General features: G+C 35.7%; 1 protein-coding gene across 1 annotated transcript in view; it reads left to right on the forward strand.

Annotated features, from left to right (window-relative positions):
* The window catches only part of LOC131956974 (transcription factor SOX-5), a 141,028-nt gene that overhangs the window by 41,819 nt on the left and 78,641 nt on the right, over positions 1–20,568 (forward strand). Inside the window, exon 3 of the mRNA XM_059321659.1 lies at positions 5,970–6,012. Within this exon, the coding sequence (XP_059177642.1) occupies positions 5,970–6,012 (43 nt within the window). The remainder of the gene's footprint in view (positions 1–5,969; positions 6,013–20,568) is intronic.

Here is a 20,568-nt window from a genome sequence, read left to right on the forward strand (position 1 = left end):
CCATTGTGCCATTTGTCTAAGAGGGCCGAGTTTCCTCCCTTCTCGAAAAAGGGACGCAATTCCTCCCTGACCGAATCGATGCACGGGACAATAGCGTCGGCCCATTTTTCGATCTTTGATTCCTTTTCTTGTTTGAAAAAGTTCCTTTCTTGCTTCGCTCACCCCCTCTTCCCTCCCCATCCCTTTTTTCCACCCTTTAACCCACCACCGCACCAATGCACACACACCCCACACCCTTCCCCCACCCCTTACACATTCTCTTACTTTGTAACTTATCGCCCTTCTATTTTTTTCAGTTTTCTACATTCAAGTCTTGAGTTTAAAACCAAAATATCTCCATTTTTTTAATCACAAAATCTCAGTCTAATCCCCCCCCCCACAACCATATACCCCCACCCGTTTGTTAATTCACCACCCTATGCTCGACACCCCCCCCCCCCACCTGACACCAAACCTGACTACCACACAATTCAAGCATCTTACCCAACCTTCAACTGCCCCCTACCCCAAATGCCTGACAAGAAACTGTTCATGGTAACTCGGCAAGTCTCTTAAAGACTAGACTGAACTTGTCTATAACGATACCAGAATACAGAACAAGCAGTGGTTGGTGGTTGTGTTGGGGAGGGTGGTGGATTAGGGTACCGACCCATTCAATAGCGTCAAGGCTAAAATCTTCTTATGGAAAACTTATTGATACGCCATCAACAATACCGCAATTGTCTTTTTTACCTGTTTTGATTTCTCTCACCACAATACCAAAGAAAATAATACAATATCTGTATCAATTTCTGACTGCCTTGGATTGACTTACCCTACCACCAAATACAAGGAAATAACACAATATCTTTAAGAGTTTCTGACTGACATGCTTTTGATTTTTCTTACCACACAAGAAAATAAAACAATACTTGTGTGTACACCTCACACAGACCGTAGACGGGTTGACTGTTCTTATCCACTTTGAAGACCAATGTACCTCGTAGTAACTTGTGTAGCATTTTCTCTCTGTTTATCCGCCTATTCTTTCTTCTTTTCTTCCTCTCCCTCTCTATCTCGCACCCCACCCCCATTCTCTAAACACATTTGTCTTCAGTCTCAAGACATAAAACATCACTACACAGCGGTCAACACGGATTATGTCTGGGTATTGACACCGTGGTCTCCTTACACTTCAACTCAACCACTCATCAATGCTCACCCATCCTTCCACCCTTCCACCCATCTACCCGTGAATACTTAGTACAGTGCCTCCACCTACACATCCTTTCATCCATCCTTCAAACCCATCCTACCACCCATCCATCCTTCCACCCATCCTTCCACCCTTCCACCATCCACTCATGAATACTTAGTACAGTGCCTCCACTCACCCATCCTTCCATCCATCATTCCACACATCATTCCACCCACCCACCCATTCTTTCATCAATCCTCCCAGCCATCCACCCATCCACTCTTCAATACTTTCAACAATTCCATCACCACTTCAACATATAATTTTTAAATCTACATCCATCGTCATATTCACACCCATCCACCCATCACACCCATCTACCCATTCCCCAAAACAAAAACTGACGCAAACATCGGCATGTGAACATCGAAAAAAAAAAGACAGAAAGAAAGAAAGAACGAAAGAAAAAAAAAAGAAAAACAAATCATCCCTCCTATCGAAATCTAAGGAGGAACGACTCCACGCCTTCCTATCGAGTTGTAAAGAGGGACAACTCCAGACAATAGGCGGACCCCCTATTCCAGTGTTTGGCGAGCGAAAGCTTTTGTGTTTTTCAAGCCTTCGGTGCAATGAACGGCGATCGATTGAGGAGTTTCTCAGCGCGGACGTACAAGAAAATAGGCCTGGGATGTTGAGACGCTATGCCTTGGTCGACCCTGTTCTGTTTTTCTTTCCCAAATTTTGTATGACTTTACTGGCATTAGTTTACGTTCACAATGTATTACCCACAATCTCATTTTTTAAAAATATTTTCTATTTCTATCTGTGATAGGTTTATAGTTTTTATAACTGTCAAAAAACGGTTTATTAATTTATTTTTTAAAATGTATCTAATATTTTATCTATCCTTGATAAACAGGTTTATACTTTATATTATTTTGTCAAAATCATCTTATGTTTTATTCTCTTTCTGATTAAAAAAAAAGTGGTTTATATACTTTTCTGACAAAAAGACGTATATTTTATGGTCAGTGTTAAAAGATGCTTAGATTTTCAAGTTCATCATTTTTCCCGTTCTTTCCCAAAATACATGGTGCAGATGAAGTAGAGTTCATCTGTTACAGTTACCTCGGCAAGGATATAAAAGGATAGTGTTGTCAGCATTTTGCCCAGCCGCCTTTATTTTCCAACTGACTTGAACACGGATTCGAACTCGAGACTTTCGGGTTGCAGTCTATCTAGTTTTTCTAGTTATTAAACGTAAAAGGTTTAACTGAGTAGCATATTTTTTTTCGCAATAACATACATGTCATCATCGTTTGATGTTGCCTAAATATATACTAAATATATACTAACAATGTTTATTTCTCTTGTCAAGCTTTTTAAATCATTTTTTAAAAATAGTTTTCTTTACTTTGTATGCTATTTTTACTAAACTTACACAACGGTTTTAAAAGTAATTTAGTTTACGAAAGGGAAGCAACTCATAGTCAGTTTTTTTTATAAAGAAAGATAACTCCTCCAAAATTCATAAACGTTGTTTCGTTTTGTCTGTGTCGACGCTGGAGGAATATCCTGTTCCTCACGGGGTCTCCGTGTAATCATTCATCACAATCTATTTATTTCTGCTGCTCCATTTTGTCACAGTCAGCACCTTGCACCCCCCCCCCCCCCCCATCCATCCCCATCCATCCCCACCCCCACTTCTCTCTCTCTCTTTTCTTGTGAGTAATTGTATATTTTTCATATCACTTCCTGTCCACGTCTTTGTTCTTTTTATCTGTGAGGGGGGAGGTAGGGGGTGGCGCGCGCATCCTTCTGACGTCATGAATAAGTGTCTAGCGCGGCTGTTTGTATTTTTTTTTTTTTTATCCATCTTTCACTTTGTAAGTCTCTTTTAATCTGGTCTTTTTATCAGCTGTTTTCTGTCGAGGCTTATTTACATTTGTTTGTGTGTACTACGGCCAACCATCAGCACGTGATAATTAATCTTCAGATTAACCATAACCTCATACAAGCCACTGAAAAAAAAACCCTAAACATTTGTCTATAGCGTTTAACTTCTCGCTAGCATGAAACCGAAAATTAAACCTAAACGGAAACACTTTTTTTTTACAAATCCCATCTTTTTCGGAATTGGATTCTTACGTTAAAAATCATAATTGATACATCAATATTAAAAATCATGACCTTATTTCAGTATAGGTGAAGTAGAGTTTCCCTGTATATCGTTCCAAAGCATATAAAAATATGTGTTCAGTAAATAAATCAGCCCCCCCCCCCCCCCCACACACACACACATACACTCTTTTTTTCCGTATTATACAAGGAATTATTAAGCGTTAGGTTTGGTCATTAAAACACCTGATGCACTTAATCGGAGAAGCGACCAACTTCACGTACTATCGACGCATTAGTTTTGTACTATTTTTAAAGTTTTTCTTTTAAATGAATTTATACATCAATTTAAACATCTAGTCAGTTCCAATAGAGAAATGTATACACTTTATTTTAAAACTCAAAATAGCAATGTTAGCATCGATGTCTATAGGTTTATAAGTATCGTTTAACGTTGCCTTACAGTCTATTGATCATTCAATTCATTCAATATTGACATAATTTTTATTTATATCATTCTCTATACGTTTTCTATTTTTACTCTATTGTTCCTTTTGTCAAGTTCTAGATTTTTATAATATATTTTTTTTTTTATTATTATTTGGTAGCAAATTTTTGCCTTTAATTTCCTTCAATGATCTCAGCAATAAATTCCTGATTATCTCCCTTAAAAGACCCGCGTTTTCCTTTATATCACTGCCAGCGTTTCTTTAGTTTAATTTCCTTCTCTGTCGGTCTGTCTTTTACTTGATGTCTGTATGTCTGTCTTTCTGACTTGATGTGTGTATGTCTGTCTTTTTTACTTGATGTCCGTATGTCTGTCTTTCTGAATTGATGTCTGTGTGTCTGTCTTTTTTACTTGATGTCTGTATGTCTGTCTTTTTTACTTGATGTCTGTATGTCTGTCTTTTTACTTGATGTCTGTGTGTCTGTCTTTTTTACTTGATGTCTGTATGTCTGTCATTTTTACTTGATGCTTGTATGTCTGTCTTTTTTACTTGATGTCGGTGTGTCTGTCTTTCAAACTTGTGGTACTTCGGTCTCTCTAACTTGATGTATACAGGCTGTCTTTTTCATACTTTATGTCTGTTGTCCTGTCTTTCTGACTTGATGTCTTGTCCATCCCCCCCCCCCACCCCCCCCCCAACCCACATTCCTCGAAGCACATCTACCGTCCGACACCCAGTTCTAAATATATCCACCCCCCAAGCTACCTCCCCTTGGAGAATAAATGTCGGAAAGAAATGCTGCTCACCCCATCGCCAACTAAACAAACACTAAGGCCTGTTGTATCTATGAAACTAGTGCATAATTTGCTTCGAACTTTCTGCACGCAATAATAAAAATAAAAAAAGTGCGAAACTATCTCGGACTAGCTCTGTCTACAATAACCAATGAACTGCTGATCCCTAGGACTACAAACTTATCCTGCCGATCCCTGCCACTATAACCCAGAACAGATCCCTGCCACTATAACCCAGAACAGATCCCTGCCACTATAACCCAGAACAGATCCCTGCCACTATAACCCAGAACAGATCCCTGCCACTATAACACAGAAAAGATCCTTGCCACTATAAACTACAGGTGATCCCTTCCATTATATTATGGTTGAAAAAAACGTTTTTAACTTCTGTCAGGCTGTTTATATTTGCTTACCATCAACAAAATTTATTTCACATCGAGCTGTCTTTCCCCGGCCGTCCGCTATATCTTCTTTTAATTAACTCTTAATTAAGACACTTTATTGTTCCCTGTGAAACATAAACAAAATAAACACACGGGGAGATAACAATTTTTGTTTTGAAATACTTTTAGAGGAGTTGTCGTTCCTTTTCATGTTTTGTTTCTCTGAAAGAAAATAATCGAATTCTTGGCACACTTGCATCTTCTCCATAATACAACGGTTCTCTCTATCTCTCTCTCTCTCTTCCTCTCCCTCTCTTTCTCCGTGTGTGTATTTATGTATGTGAGTGTGTTGTTCCATTACACAATAGTTCGCTCTTTTCCGAAACTACAACACCTCTCTCATCCAAGTAATACAACAATTTTCTCTAAATATTTTTCCAACAATACATTTTTTTCTCTCTCTATTCCCCAGTACAAACGAAATATTTCTGCCGCTCTCTCATAAATAGAATACTTGTCTCTACGTCTCCTTAATACACTGATTTCGCCCTCTCAATGATTCAACAATTTTCACTTCTCCATAATACAACAATTCTTTCTTCTCGAAAATACAACAATAATTTCTACTCCATATTACGACAATTCTTTTTTCTCCATAATGCACATGCATATATATATATATATATATATATATATATATATATATATATATATATATATATATATATATATTTGTTGGTATTCTCCATTTTACTTTCTTCATTTTACGATTTTCACTCCTTCGTACCAACGCGTAAAATCCAATTTGATAGGCAAAAATACATAATGAAAATTTTAATCTAGAGTTTGGAGCCCCCTTTGAAAATTTCTCGGGCCTCTAGGACACAGTCACTCCATCCCTGTCCTTAACCTGATAAAAAAAATATTTTAAAACTGATCACACATACGTAGACGCTAAGGCATGTTATCAAAAAAATACATTACCTCTTCATTGCCCATATCCTCTGTAATCTTGTAACTGATTCCTCCTGTTCTCTGCTTCCAGGAACCTCAAGGTGCCTCCCAGCCATGCAAGACACCTGTCGCAGGTAAGACACATTACCTTTTGTTGCCGAAAAAAAAACTAATTAGAACGTTGAGGTGACATACTTGTTCCCTTAAAGAAAATCTTACCTGTCCTAGGATTTAAGGATGTCTTCATTTTTTGAAGAGATAAAATTTTAAGGCGTTGGGGGTAAAAAAGTTCTTTGTGTGAGGCTTGTTCGTTTGAAAACTTTTGTGTAATATGTGTAAGGTGTAATTTACACGTATTTCGTCTGAACCAATTGACGCCCTCACATACTTTCTTCCTTTTCTCTCTTCACTACTCATTATTTATTTCTTTTTCACTTTTCACGGCTAACGTAGTTCTTCCTTTTTTTTTTTGCTTTTCACGCCTCACATAATTCTTTCTTTGCTACTTTTCAAACATCACTGAATAGGGCTGGTAAGTAGGTCACCAACCAGTTCTACGGCTCAATAAAACCTGCATGAGCCATAGAACTGGTTGGTGACCTACTTACCAGCCCTATTCTTCCTATTTACTTTCTACGCCTCATTAAATTCTCCCTTTTTCAATCTCTTAAACAGATTCTTCTTTTTCATCTTTGACTCTAATTCATCAATTCACACTTTATTTTTTTTTAAATAAAAATACATTCTTATATTAATTTCACTGCTAAAATATGTGATTAAAATGTGCTTTAATTAACGACAAACAATCTAAAGTTATTTACCCACTAATAAAAAAGATTTTCCCCCGACCTTTCATTACGCGCTCCCAGGAGTAAACTAAAAACCAGCCCCGCCCACTACCTATTTTCGCATAGTTAACCGTAATCTATTACTCTGTTGGTTGGCGCGGGGAGACTAACAACTTGGCTAATAGACAACACTTTATCTCCCTTCTCCTATCTCCTCTTTCTTTAAACTCATTTTTCTCTCCCCCACTTATCTGTGGGCTCCTCTACATACATACTGCAGTATCGTGATAGTCACTTTCACTTCTTGTAGGCTTTAGTTGCTATTTTATACTATATACTATATATATACATACATTATATATATATATATATATATATATATATATATATATATATATATATATATATATATATATATATTATTATATATATATATATATATATATATATATATATATATATATATATATATATATATATCTACATATATATATATATATATATATATATATATATATATATATATATATATATATATATATATATATATATATATATATATATATCTACATATATATATATATATATATCTACATATATATATATATATATATATATATATATATATATATATATATATATATATATATATATATATATATATATATATATATATATATATATATATATATATATATATATATATATACATATATATATATTATAACCTAAAGTAACAGTTCGGTTACTGGAGTCTGCTCAGCTCTAATATGTACCTGACTCGCTTGATAAGATATGTAAGGATTCCTGGACAGGGGACAGGCCGTATTATCTATTAAACATGTCAAAAAAGGCATAGAGACAAATAAACACTACTGCTTTTGCCCTATAGACTATAGACTATCAGGACAGAAGTAGTAGATTCAATCCACTCTCTCCCTTCCTACTCTTTCTCTCTCTTTCTCTTTCTCTTTCTATCTCTTATCTCTTTCTCTCTCTCTCTTTTAATATATATATATATATATATATATATATATATATATATATATATATATATATATATATATATATATATATATATATATACCGTTAAAAGCCACTAAACATCGCCTCCCCTCACACACTCCATATTTCTCCCCTCTATGTGTTGTATTATCTGTATGTATCCGATTATGTAGTCACCTAGCTTTAAGAAGCCCCGCTAATCGGCCCTCAGACCCTACGATTGTTTTCCCTGCTACTGTTGGTCTAGCCGGGTCTAATGTCCAGAGAGGTTGCCAGAAAAAAATGTGTCAAACTATCTGCCAAAACAAGAGATGACCGTTCCAAGATAACAATCGCGAGTCAGTCAAGCGTGACTCGCCTCCCCAAAATGGCGGCGGTCCGGACACGAGGCAGCTGTTACGTTGCCCATTTGTACCCTGGGAGGGGGGAGGGGGGTTGAGAAGGGGGAGGAGGGGGAGGAACACGGTGGTCTTGTTCTGAGTTCTGTAATAAACGAGACGGGGGTAGGTCGTTGATTAGATTCCCCCTCCCTCACCCCCCCCCCCCTTCCGTCCAAGTTTACTGGTGCCAGAGCTGTTAGCCTTGCTGACCAGTTGCAGACTTGGCAAGGGGGACTGGAAGCGAATCAGATTCCATTTAATCTCAGCTTCATGCCTGGCTGGTACATCGCATTCTATCTCTTCATCCTCACCCCCTCCTCCCTCCCTCCTCCTCCCTCCCTACCCCCCACCCACCACACAGACAAATACTGCATTCCTCTACTGCTTAACACCATATGCCACTTTTTATCAAACCAGACAAAAATATAAAAACAATTATATATTTAAAATTTTTATATCGTCAAACTAGATGATAAACACAACATATTTTTTTTAAACAATTTATTTTAAAAATTGTATAACAAAAAGTATACAAAATTCGATATTTAACACGTCATATTGTATATTTATTTTAATCTAGATAAAATTGTTATTCTTTAAAAATATATTACTGTATAAATATATACTGAATTAATTTTTATTTTAAAAAAAATCTTCAACGCCGATTCTCTCCCCTTTAAGTTTGACTACCATATTATCTCCCCTTATTTCTAAAAATAACCCCCGCCAGTCGCTACTTGGTCAACATGGCTGCGAAAACAGAGACGAGGGTCTCCCTCGGTGCTGACGAGATTTGAAACCCGATCCCCGGCGTGTGAAGATAAAAATTAGTCCTGCTTGTATCTCATTCTATTGCCATTACCTAGACACTTTTCTTTCTTCCATGGCACCGACCGAAGCAGTTGAAGTCTTTGATTGGCGTGTTCCTGTCGGAAAGAAATTTTTATTTTTTTTTACTTTTAAATTCTTCCGGTTCACACAAAATTTTCTTTTATTATGTTGTATTTGTTTGTGTTTTTTTTTTAGATTGTTTTGTTAATTATTTTTTATGCGGTAATAATAATTCTGTTTCGTTTCATATTTTATTTTAAAATGGACATTACATTTTAATTAGTAAAAAAGTTTTTTGAAAAAGTTTTATTTAGATAAAGATCCTGCACTTCCTGAGTTAGGGGTTAAAAATATAGTGTCGAAAATAACATTTCTAAATTCTTTATTTCGACTTTCGTAACAAAACGCCCACGTATTAACTTGATTGGTGAGATCAGCATAGTGGCGGATAGTACATCCGATTTTCCATTCAGCACTTATGAACAGTTTCTTTCATGCATCTCTTCGGGGATGGGGGGAGTGCGGCACTACACTCTTGAAGCATGTCTTCACCCCGAAAGAAATAGACTACATATATTGTACATAGAAACGAAAGAAATAGACTACATATATTGTATATAGAAACGAAAGAAATAGACTACATATATTGTACATAGAAACGAAAGAAATAGAGTACATATATTGTACATAGAAACGAAAGAAATAGACTACATATATTGTATATAGAAACGAAAGAAATAGACTACATATATTGTACATAGAAACGAAAGAAATAGAGTACATATATTGTACATAGAAACGAAAGAAATAGACTACATATATTGTATATAGAAACGAAAGAAATAGACTACATATATTGTACATAGAAACGAAACAAATAGACTACATATATTGTATATAGAAACGAAAGAAATACACTACATATATTGTACAGAGAAACGAAAGAAATAGACTACATATTGTATATAGAAACGAAAGAAATAGACTACATATTGTATATAGAAACGAAAGAAATAGACTACATATATTGTACATAGAAACGAAATACTGTAACCAGTTTCGTTTTCGTCGAAAAATACAACAACAATATTTTTTTTAAAAAACAGGTCCCCTCTGTTTCAACCATCAATACAATAACCACACCTAGGTTAAATATTTTTTTTTCCCCACACTAATATTCACACCAATACTGATTAGTAAACCAAAACATAATTTAAAAAAAATAAAAACCCCACTTTCAGAACCGATAATTGAATTATTTTGTTTCCATACCTTGACGGCAGTATCAAGACCCTGTGAGTTAAGATTCCGCTTTACCCGGCATCCTTTGTTCAAAGACACAAAATAAAGAACAGCCTTCGGCCAGATTAAGCCGATAATCTATACCCGCTGAAGGGGAGAAAACTACTCCATGCTGTGGGCCTTAACAGCCAACATGTTGACTGCAGATCTAATGCCTCATGTTATTCTCTCTTTGTAGTGTTATCAATTACCCTAACCTACACCAGATTGGAGTTATGAAATATCAAAGAGTGGATTTCAATTTTTTTTCATATATTTTTTTTTCCCCATATTGGTTAGTTTTGGATTATGAAAGTAGAACCAAAAGAAAATCCCAAACCCCTCTGAAAAAATAAAAATAATTAATAAAATGAAATCCGGGTCTTATGTTAAGTTAGTAAAGTAAGCTTTGTACTCTTGCATAACGAGAATCGGTCGAAATACAATAGCATAAATTCAACAACATTACTTGCAAAAAAAGATTTTTTTTATTTACAATACTAGCTAATATATAAAATATTAAGTATATGTATGGCCTATATATATATATATATATATATATATATATATATATATATATATATTTATATATATATATATATATATTATAATATATATATATAGTATATAAACAAACATATATATATATACATATATATATTCATATTGATATATTTAGGTATGTATAAACACACACACACACACACACACACACATATATATATATATATATATATATATATATATATATATATATATATATATATATATATATATATATATATATATATATATATATATATATATATATACTATATATATATATATATATATATATATATATATATATATATATATATATATATATATATATATATATATATATATATATATAGGTGTGGATGTTTGTGTGGATGTGCCGTGAAAAGTTGTTTCCTTGTTGTCAGTTGCACTGTATTAGATTATTTTCTGTTCTGTTTTCTGTTTTAAAAGGAAAATACAGCAACACTTAACGCATGCGTCTTGAATTTAAAACGGCTGGCAATGTTCATTGTATTACTTCTAACAACGCAAACAGTCTAAAATTTCTCGCCGTCCAAAATATAATTACGACCCGGTAGCTCCCGCCTCCTTTGTGGCATGCTTCACTCCCCTTAGTCATTTGGCTTTCATCACAGTGGTTCCTTTAATCCATGACCTTTGTGGGTTGTCCGCCCTTGATCAGCCAGTTATCCGCTGCTGCTACTACTACACAAGATTTCTTAATTAAAAAAAAAATAAATAAAAGAAGAAAGTCATTAACTTAAATGTGCCTGATTTTCTTAAACTGATTCGGGAAATATTTGCCCCATTATTTTTCGCACAAAGCTAATTTTTTTTTACCTCTCTCAAAGAAAGCGAATTTCGGCGGGGGCGTATGAAAATCTAGTGTTAACTAAGTTGAAAAGAAGGCATTTTTTTTTTACTTTAGTGCGCTTTTTTTTTCAGTTCTTCCTCCTTCCTTATGTAATAGGAAATGGAAACATCTAAACGCATTAGAGAGGATTAGGGGTAAGTCGCTGCTACGTGTGTATTTTTTTTTTCGCGCCGCGTAATTTAATTTTCGCTTCGAAAACATAATCTTACACTCTTAATCCTAAAATTCGCGCAAGAAAAAATTCAATAAAAAAAAAGGAACACTACACGTTTGCGTAATTAACAAAAGACCGCTGATGGCGTTTGCAGAAATATGTAATTAAAATTCCTTTCAATTGTTTTATTCGTTGCAGATGCTTCGGTGTTCGACTTTTTTATTTTTTTTTTATTTTTTACTTCGTTTGACTTGTTCCGTTTGTGACGTCTTCATCCTACATATTTTTTTTAAACTCTAAAAACGTGTTATTGCTTTGTTTCTTGTGTTTATTGCGTAAAGGGTGGAAGGGGGAGGTAGGGGGGGGGGGTGGTAGGAAAAGGTGACATTTGATTTACACAAATTAGGCGAAAGATTATGTGTTGAGGTTTTAAAATAATAGAATTATGACAAACTTGAAACGTCTTTTTAAAAAAGAATATTTTGCCAGGAAACGATTTAGTTTTTTTTTTCGAATGGTGTGTTGTTTACAAAAGAGGTGTATTTTAAAGCATTTTTGGGGGGTCGCGTGGTCTAGTTGTCTATCAGTTTACGTGATTTTACTCATTTCCTGTAATTCGGGAAAGGGGGTGGGACGGGAGGGGTGGGGGGGGGGGGGGGTAGTGGTGGATCGGGGCTGTTACCTAGCCATTTTCGTCAGTGCGCCAAGCTTAAAATTTGATGATAGCGGTTACTTATTTTATATCTTCATTTAATGGGAATTTTACATCTATATATTCATATACATATTATACACAATAGACTTCAGTACTGTATTTGTAACAAGACGGCACCATGTATGCAAGGATGTGGTAGTTTTTGCTCTATATTTAACGCATTGTTTACAAAATATGGTGCTATCAAATTGTACTTAAGGGATATAATTTGATTGTTGGGCAACAATCAAATTATGAGATTCCTATAAGTAATAGAACACATTCTTCTTGCTTTAAAAGTGAAGACCAAGTTGTTATACCAATGACGGAAGTGAGGACGGAATGACACACTACCTAGCGGCATTATATATATATATATATATATATATATATATAAATATATATATATATATATATATATATATATATATATATATATATATATATACATATATATATATATATATATACACATATATATGTATGTGTGTATATATGTATGTGTTTGTATGTATGTATGTTTAAAGTACAGCTGAGAGTTATCCCATCAGGACATACGGAGGACAATGTTTACTGTACGAGCGACTGTACTGGCGTTGGAACATATGCTTTTGTCAACACTCCCCTTCAATCGATGTAACACCCCCGTCGTCCCTCCACCCCCTCCCCCATCTACATGAAGAAACAGCCGGGGCTTGTTTGACGCATGAAGGAAGGACGGGTGGTTGGGGAGGACCGCACCCCAACCCCTTTAACCCCCCCCCCCCTCCCCCCTCAACAACTGGTGTCTCACACTGAAGCTCGCGGCCCTGCTGGGTAAATAAATACAATCATGCTACAATAACGACCGTTTGGTTTTAACTCCAGCATCAGTGAGCTAATGAGTTTAGCTCCATTTTTCCCACGCCAGCGGACCGTACGGATCCGGGCACCGCTTTGTCGAGGCACCCGATGAAAATTTCGACCCGGACATTAAATACGGCCAATTGTTGCCCTCGTTACCATTGAATTTCTTCGTCATTTGCTCAAGGTTCGCCACTTGCAGCGAAAGGGGGGTGAGAGGGAATCTTAAGTTACAGAAAACACAAACGGCTCAGCCACATGTGGTTCCTTCACCGACGTGGTAATGTGGTTTCACTCCCGACTTGTTATGACTTCTGCCATTGTTCATTTGTCTTCGTCTTCTGCTAGATACACTGGCTTTTGCAAATTATATACTGTTGACCAATGGGTATTTCATCTGTTGCTTTTCTTTTTTTAATGTCCACATCTCTTTCTCGCTATATAGGTTACATATATATATATACATATATATATATATATATATATATATATATATATATATATATATATATATATATATATATAAATATATATATATATATAAATACAGATTTCCGAAACGACTTGGTTCAAATGTTGTGTTGTTATTTAATGTTTAATTATGAGTTGATGAGCTTAATATCAATTTAATTTTATTAAACTAAAGAGTTAATTGTTAGTATAAAAACTGCATCTTGTTCACTTATCCCATTTATTTTTTAATTTTTCTTTTATTTTCTTTTATTTATTTTTATTTTTGAATGTATTTGTCTGGGAAAAAGTGAACATACCCCATCCTTGTGAATTACACACTTGTGTCAAATATATGTTATTCTCAATGTACAAATACGACACGTTTTGTCAAATATACTCTACCAACATTGTAGAAATACAACACATGTGTCAAATAGACGTTACCAACATTGTAAAAATACGACACTATGTGTCAAATATAATGTACCAACATTGTAGAAATACGACACTATGTGTCAAATATAAGCTACCAACATTGTTAAAATACGACACAGTATGTCAAATACACGATACGTCCAATGTACCAGCAATTTTCCCCTCAATCAGCCGAATTAAACGCTACAGTAGGTGAGTGGAAAATGTGCCCCCCCCTCCTCTTCTCCCCACACCCCCTCCCCCACCCACACACACGGCTGGTCTTTCCACATGTGTGCTCACCCTAAACAAGCAGACTTGCATGACACGTTGAGACGTGTGACTGTTTGTTACTGTTTGTTACTGTTAAGCCCCCTCGAAAAATTTTTACCGCCCCCCCGAACGAAATGAAATTTATATAATTTATATAGAAAATATATACTTTTAACAGTGTCCGCCCCCCCCCCCCCCCGAAGAAATTCTACCGCCCCCCCCCCCCCGAAAATTTCAAGTGCCCCCCCCCCCCCCCGGAGAAAAATGTCTGGAAGAAACACTGCTCGCTAGCTTGGGACAGCAACTCTTCTAGGAGAGACAACTTCAAAACTTGGATGGACGAAGGCTACGGAAACAAATCCAAAAACGAAAAGCAGGCTGTAAGCGGAGTCAATGGCCTATATGGCGCATAACTGTTGACACGTAGTAATTTATTGCGATGAAAAAGAAATTACAAATTACATTAAAATTGTGGTACATCTGTTCGCTACATACTTTGAAAATAAGTTTCATATTTTGTGTTTAATTGATAAAAAACTTCCTCTAATAAGAATCTGCTAAGAAACTTGTTGTAACAAGAAACTTCATGTTACAAAAATACTTGCTAAAACTAGCAAATTTTGAGAAAACAAGTTCCCGAGGAAGGGTATTAAAACTTGACAAAATCTTTTAACCATAAAATCTCTAACCAGTTACTTTGTTCGCGTCGTAAAAAAATTGCATCCTTGTGAAATAAAAAAAAAAAAGCTATACACTTTTCTTCTTTTATTTAACAAAAATTTAATTTCCCCTTTCATCTGCTCATATTTTCAAATGCTACCCCTTTCATCATCACTGAATTTTAATTATACTTAATTAATGTTTTTGTACACGCAAACTAGCGTTATGTGTATTTAAAAAAAAAAGATGGCTTAACCGTATAAGAATTATCTCCCTTTCCCCCCAGTTATACCCCCTACCCAGACTCTTCTTTGAAACAATGGACCATGAAGCTTGGTAATGACTTTCCCATCCTTCCATTGGATTCTCAACCATCTCATCCGGTCTCGTAGCATAGCCGGGGCATTAACGTCCCCTCTGTTTTTCTCAAGATTCTTCTCTTTAACATAGTAAAAAAAAAACAACAGATGAGCATGGGGGTGGGGTTGAAGGGTGGGGGTATTCCGGCGCCTTTTGCTAAACGCCACTAAGTACACCGTGAGGTGGTTTAAACCCCTCCGACATAACTGACACAACATATGTCCGTGGTTGCCTCACGTGTAGACACCGGTCCCGATCTTCTTGTTTCGTTTTCTTTTTTCCGGTCTGAATTTTTTTTATTGTTCAGATGCGACGCTGCCACGCTAGGCAACGAATGCATTGTTATTTTATTCTAATTCCTATCTATTCGAAATCAAAAACATCTATTTGAATATACTTTATCCTTGTAATACAAATGTCTCATTTTCTATTCTTGATATTTCGATGACTTCCATAATAATTAAATAAAAAAAAAAAACAAGGATTGCTTATCTTCTACTTCAAATTTTCCGGTTCGTGCTCAAGACCCAATGGCAGATGCAGTAGAGTCCATCTGTTTCAATGACCTCGGCATACAGGGAATAGGGTGGTCGGTACTATGGCAGGCCGCCTTTACTTTCCCTAGCGTAAGACAGAGCTGAGTGGACTCAGTGACGTTATACAGACCTGAGTCCGGGATCCGAACTCGAGACTTCGGGTTAGCAGTTATAATCCCTACCACTCCACCACCCTGTCCCCAGTATTGCTTACACTAACAACTTTTTTTTTCCTTTTTCTAAAATCAAAATACTTATATATATATATATATATATATATATATATATATATATATATATATATATATATATATATATATATATATATATATATATATATATATATATATATATATATATACACGGCCTTAAAGGTATAATTAGACTTAATAACCTTACAAAGCGCTTTGACGTTCGCTCGTTGTAAATCTATTTAGCAAAGACGAGCGGACTTAGTCTACCAACGACTCCCACACTGCCCTCTACGCTCTGGGGACTTTTGCTACATCAATGAAAACACTAGTCTTTAACGTCTGCACCCTTTCCCACCCCACCCTCACCTCCTACCATATCTCACCCTCTTCCTTTAAAAAAAAAATAATATACTTTAAAAAGAACACTTTAGTTGAAAAACAAAGCCTCGCCGCAATCTCACACTGGCAAATGAGTTTCACACCCGGCGTTTCATCCTCCGTACGGTATCGTACTAGTTTTTAGTATTCGTATCCCTTTATACTGGAACGAATTTTTTTTAACTATTCGCGCTGAACGCGTAGCGCGGAAATAAAATTCTACACAGGTAAAGAAACACGGTTTTTCTATTCCGATCTTGCCTTTATCCGGGCTGGAAATTTGAGGATAAGTACGTTCTCTGTAGTGGGAATTAATAATGAGCGTATAACGGGGTTTGTTCTATTATCTTGCAAGGGGTGCAACTTCGATTAGACGAGAAACCGCCACGGTTTGTACACTGAGATTTTTTTCCCCTGAAATTTTTTTTTAATTTTTTTTTTTTTTGCTTAGGTAATGATCGATTTTGCAAGAAACGCAAAAATCTGTGAATGCTATTAAACAAGGGGGGTTAAAAAAAATTAAGTTCAAAACAGGAGACAAGAAAAAAAAAATGTTTTTTTGGGGTGTTTTTTTTTTTAGGATGAGGGGGGTGGGGTTTTACAAGGGCGGAGATTAAGCAGAAGTGAAACAGCTCTGCGACAACTGGAGCCGGGGAAGAGAAGATAATCCCGAACATGCTATCCTTTACAGCAGTTGAAACATATGGCTTAGGGTTCGAGACAACACCCTTCAATACGCACGGCACTCTTGTCCGCGTTCGATTCATCCGTTTAAAATTAGCATGCATGCGCACTCTCACGTGCATGTAGTGTTCCTTTTATATATATATATATATATATATATATATATATATATATATATATATATATATATATATATACTATATACTTTTGTATTCTGAATCATGGTCTTCAAAACCAACATGAAAAAACAAAGCAATAATGTCTTTTGAAAATATTTAGAAAACAACATTAGCCACAGTAAATAACTTGTTCGAAATTACGTTTTAATCGGAAAGTGAGAATAAATGTATTTATAAACTTGTCTTAAGTTTGGAAAAATCAAAACAAAGTATATTTTGCCAATAACCAAAAAAGAAAACCCAAAAAATAACAAATTGCTTTTCAGATTTAGAAAGTACAATGCATTAATAAAACATTTTAGGCCTAGTGAAACTTCGTTTTACCTATTTATTAGTTTGTTGTAAAAAAGAATGTTAAAAAAAATGTTTTTAAAAAAAAACCATTGATGTGTTATTGTACATTTGATGGTGGGGGTGGCAGAAAAAAAAAGTTGAAACTTTAGATTTTTGTAGAAAGAACAATAAATTCAATAAATACAAGATTTCGAAAGAAAAAAAATCCCAAGAGCCTATCTTGTTTAACCATCTTGTAACAATATTCAAACCTGGGTTGAATTTCTTGTCAACTCTACACTAAAAAACTTACCAAAACCTTCCACCTTGTTTCACCTCTCCCCCCCCCCCTCCCCCCTGCCCTCCCCATTTATTTATCATTCAAGTTTCTGTTTTTCGCATACTCTCTAACACCTACGTAAGTTGATAGACTTTAAAGAAAAACAATGCGATCAAAAACACGTCAGTAGACCAACAGTTCCCAGCAGTTTAAAAGTTGGTTGTTGGTTGTTTTTTTTTAACTGCTCTGACTGTACTTTTTAAAAAGGTTCTTCGACAAATAATGAAATTTAAACATGACAGGAAATGGGAAACGCTAACATAACAATACGACTTGAGTTATTTTATTTTATGTTAGCGGAACTCGATTTGGCTTTTTTTTTTTTTTGGTTTTGTTTTTCTTTTTCTAAAGTGTGAATGAATAAACATATATAAAATCAAATTTAAATACGACTGTATTTTTCTAGTGGTTACTATTATTTATTTATTTCAAACTCGAAGCTTTTCTTTTAGTTTTGTTTAGTTTTTTTTTTGTCTGTTAGTTATAGTTGTTTTTTTTTGTTCGTTTGAATACTTTTCGTTTCTTTGCTGATTACGGTTTTGTTTCGATTTTGGATAAGTTTAGGCTGTGGTTTAGGGATAGAGTGTCAATCAGGGTTGGGATTTATTTGATGGCTCTATTTTACGACTAAAATTAAGATTAAACCAGAAGGTTTGAACATGTGACACGATCCAACGACCTATCATAGACAATCATGCTGGGTACGGTGCCAAGATGGAGGAGACGAGGGAGACTAAGGCGATATTGTGGAGGACATTAAAGAATGAATTGCGATGTGTGTTGAAGAACGAATAAAACTATCAGGATACATAGGAAGATGGCAAATTGTGAAATAAAGTCAACTGTGGTTCCCCAACTTTCTTCTTTTCTTCTTCTTCGAGACTTTTTTCGAATTTATCAACCATGAGTGTTTTGCCGACTCGACCACGCCTCCAACACAATTAAGCTTTACGTGTCAACTGGTTATGCGCCATTGAGGCCATTGACTCCGATTTCAGCCTGCTTTTCTTTTTGGATTAGCTTCCATAGCCTTTGTCCAACCAAGAACAAACTACAATGCAGCAGTTGTTTAATTTTGGAGTTGTCTCTCCTAGAAGAGTGGCTGTCCCCAGCTAACGAGCCTCATCTGCCCTCCGAAGTTTTATGTGATGATTGATTGATAGATTGATTGACAATTTTTAGCAATTAGTATATGCAGGTTTTATTGAGCCGTAGAACTGGTTGGTGACCTACTTACCTGCCCTATTATCACTTTTCAAAGACAAGAGTCAATAAAAAAAATATAAAGTTCACCAAGGATACATTTTACTTTTTTTTCTATTTTTACATAAGAAAACAAAAATGGCCGTTAAAACTCGTTTTATTTCCATACTGCGACGCACCCGTCTCCACTGCACGCTGTGTCAAACCTCGGCACTCTCTGCACCGGAGCGCACCGCGCGGAATATGCGCCTAGCTCCAGTTCTTGTGGACGATGCGCGTTCATTAAGATGCCATCCAGCTCGGGCTGTCTCACCGCTGCCTGATGCCTCATTTATTATTGTCTAAGCCACGGTGACATCTTCGGAACTGACAGACCGACCGGCTCTCGGAGCCGGAGCCGTATTTACCCAGCTGTCACGGGCGGGTAGGAATGACAAAAAAAAACGTAATCGAATCCCCAGGGCTATTGTAAATCTTTTACAAATAAGAATCGTAATCGGTGAAAGTTTAAATGTAATTAGTGACATTGAGTCGAGGTGGGGAGGGGGAAGATTTGGAGGGGGTACTCTCCAGATGGAAAGGTTTTTTTTGTTCTTTGAAGAATTGATAAGTTATACGAGTACGTTAAGCGGCTTTGTATATTCGGTTTGTAAAATGGTCAATTCTTGTTAGTCTGTTCGGGGATGAAAACCCACTTTTAGAATTTGAACATAAAAATAAAAGAAATATGTACTTATCAGCTAGAGTGGTTGTGTTGACCATATCCACATTCAAATAATTCAACTAAGTAAAATTATGACTAAATCATTAAGATCCGTTCAAGTTCGTGCCCAAGACACATTGGACAGGTGAAGTAGCGCTTTCAAAGACCTCGGCAAACGAGTGATAGTGTGGTCAGCACTTTACACAGGCATTTGATTTCCCTAGCGTGAGTTAGGTACCCACAAGAGCTAGGTAGAATCAAGCACCTCCTACAGATTCGAGCCGGGGGATCTGAACTCGAGACTTTCGGGTTAGCAGTCGAACGCTCTACTATTCGACCACGCCCTCCCTATTGTTACTAAATAAACATTTGAATACAGATAAAATGTTATAATAATAGAAGATAATATAGAGACGAACGTGGGAAAAAAAATAGAATTGTATTGTCATCATCGTTAGCTTATAATTCCATCAGTCAGTTTAAAGCTAATTGATATAAACACGGTCGAATTTCTTAATGAATGTACAGACCAGTGAAAGAGAACTAGGCTTGAGAACAAAAATTGCATTTTTTTTTTGCACAAAATTCCATCCCAAGTCTAGAAATATTTAAAAACCACCCTGGTTCAAAATCGGTTGTTAGAAAAC

This window comes from Physella acuta, unplaced genomic scaffold (assembly GCF_028476545.2).
Source record: "Physella acuta isolate Inbredline_101_S28 unplaced genomic scaffold, ASM2847654v3 ptg001191l, whole genome shotgun sequence".
Taxonomy (NCBI): domain Eukaryota; kingdom Metazoa; phylum Mollusca; class Gastropoda; family Physidae; genus Physella; species Physella acuta.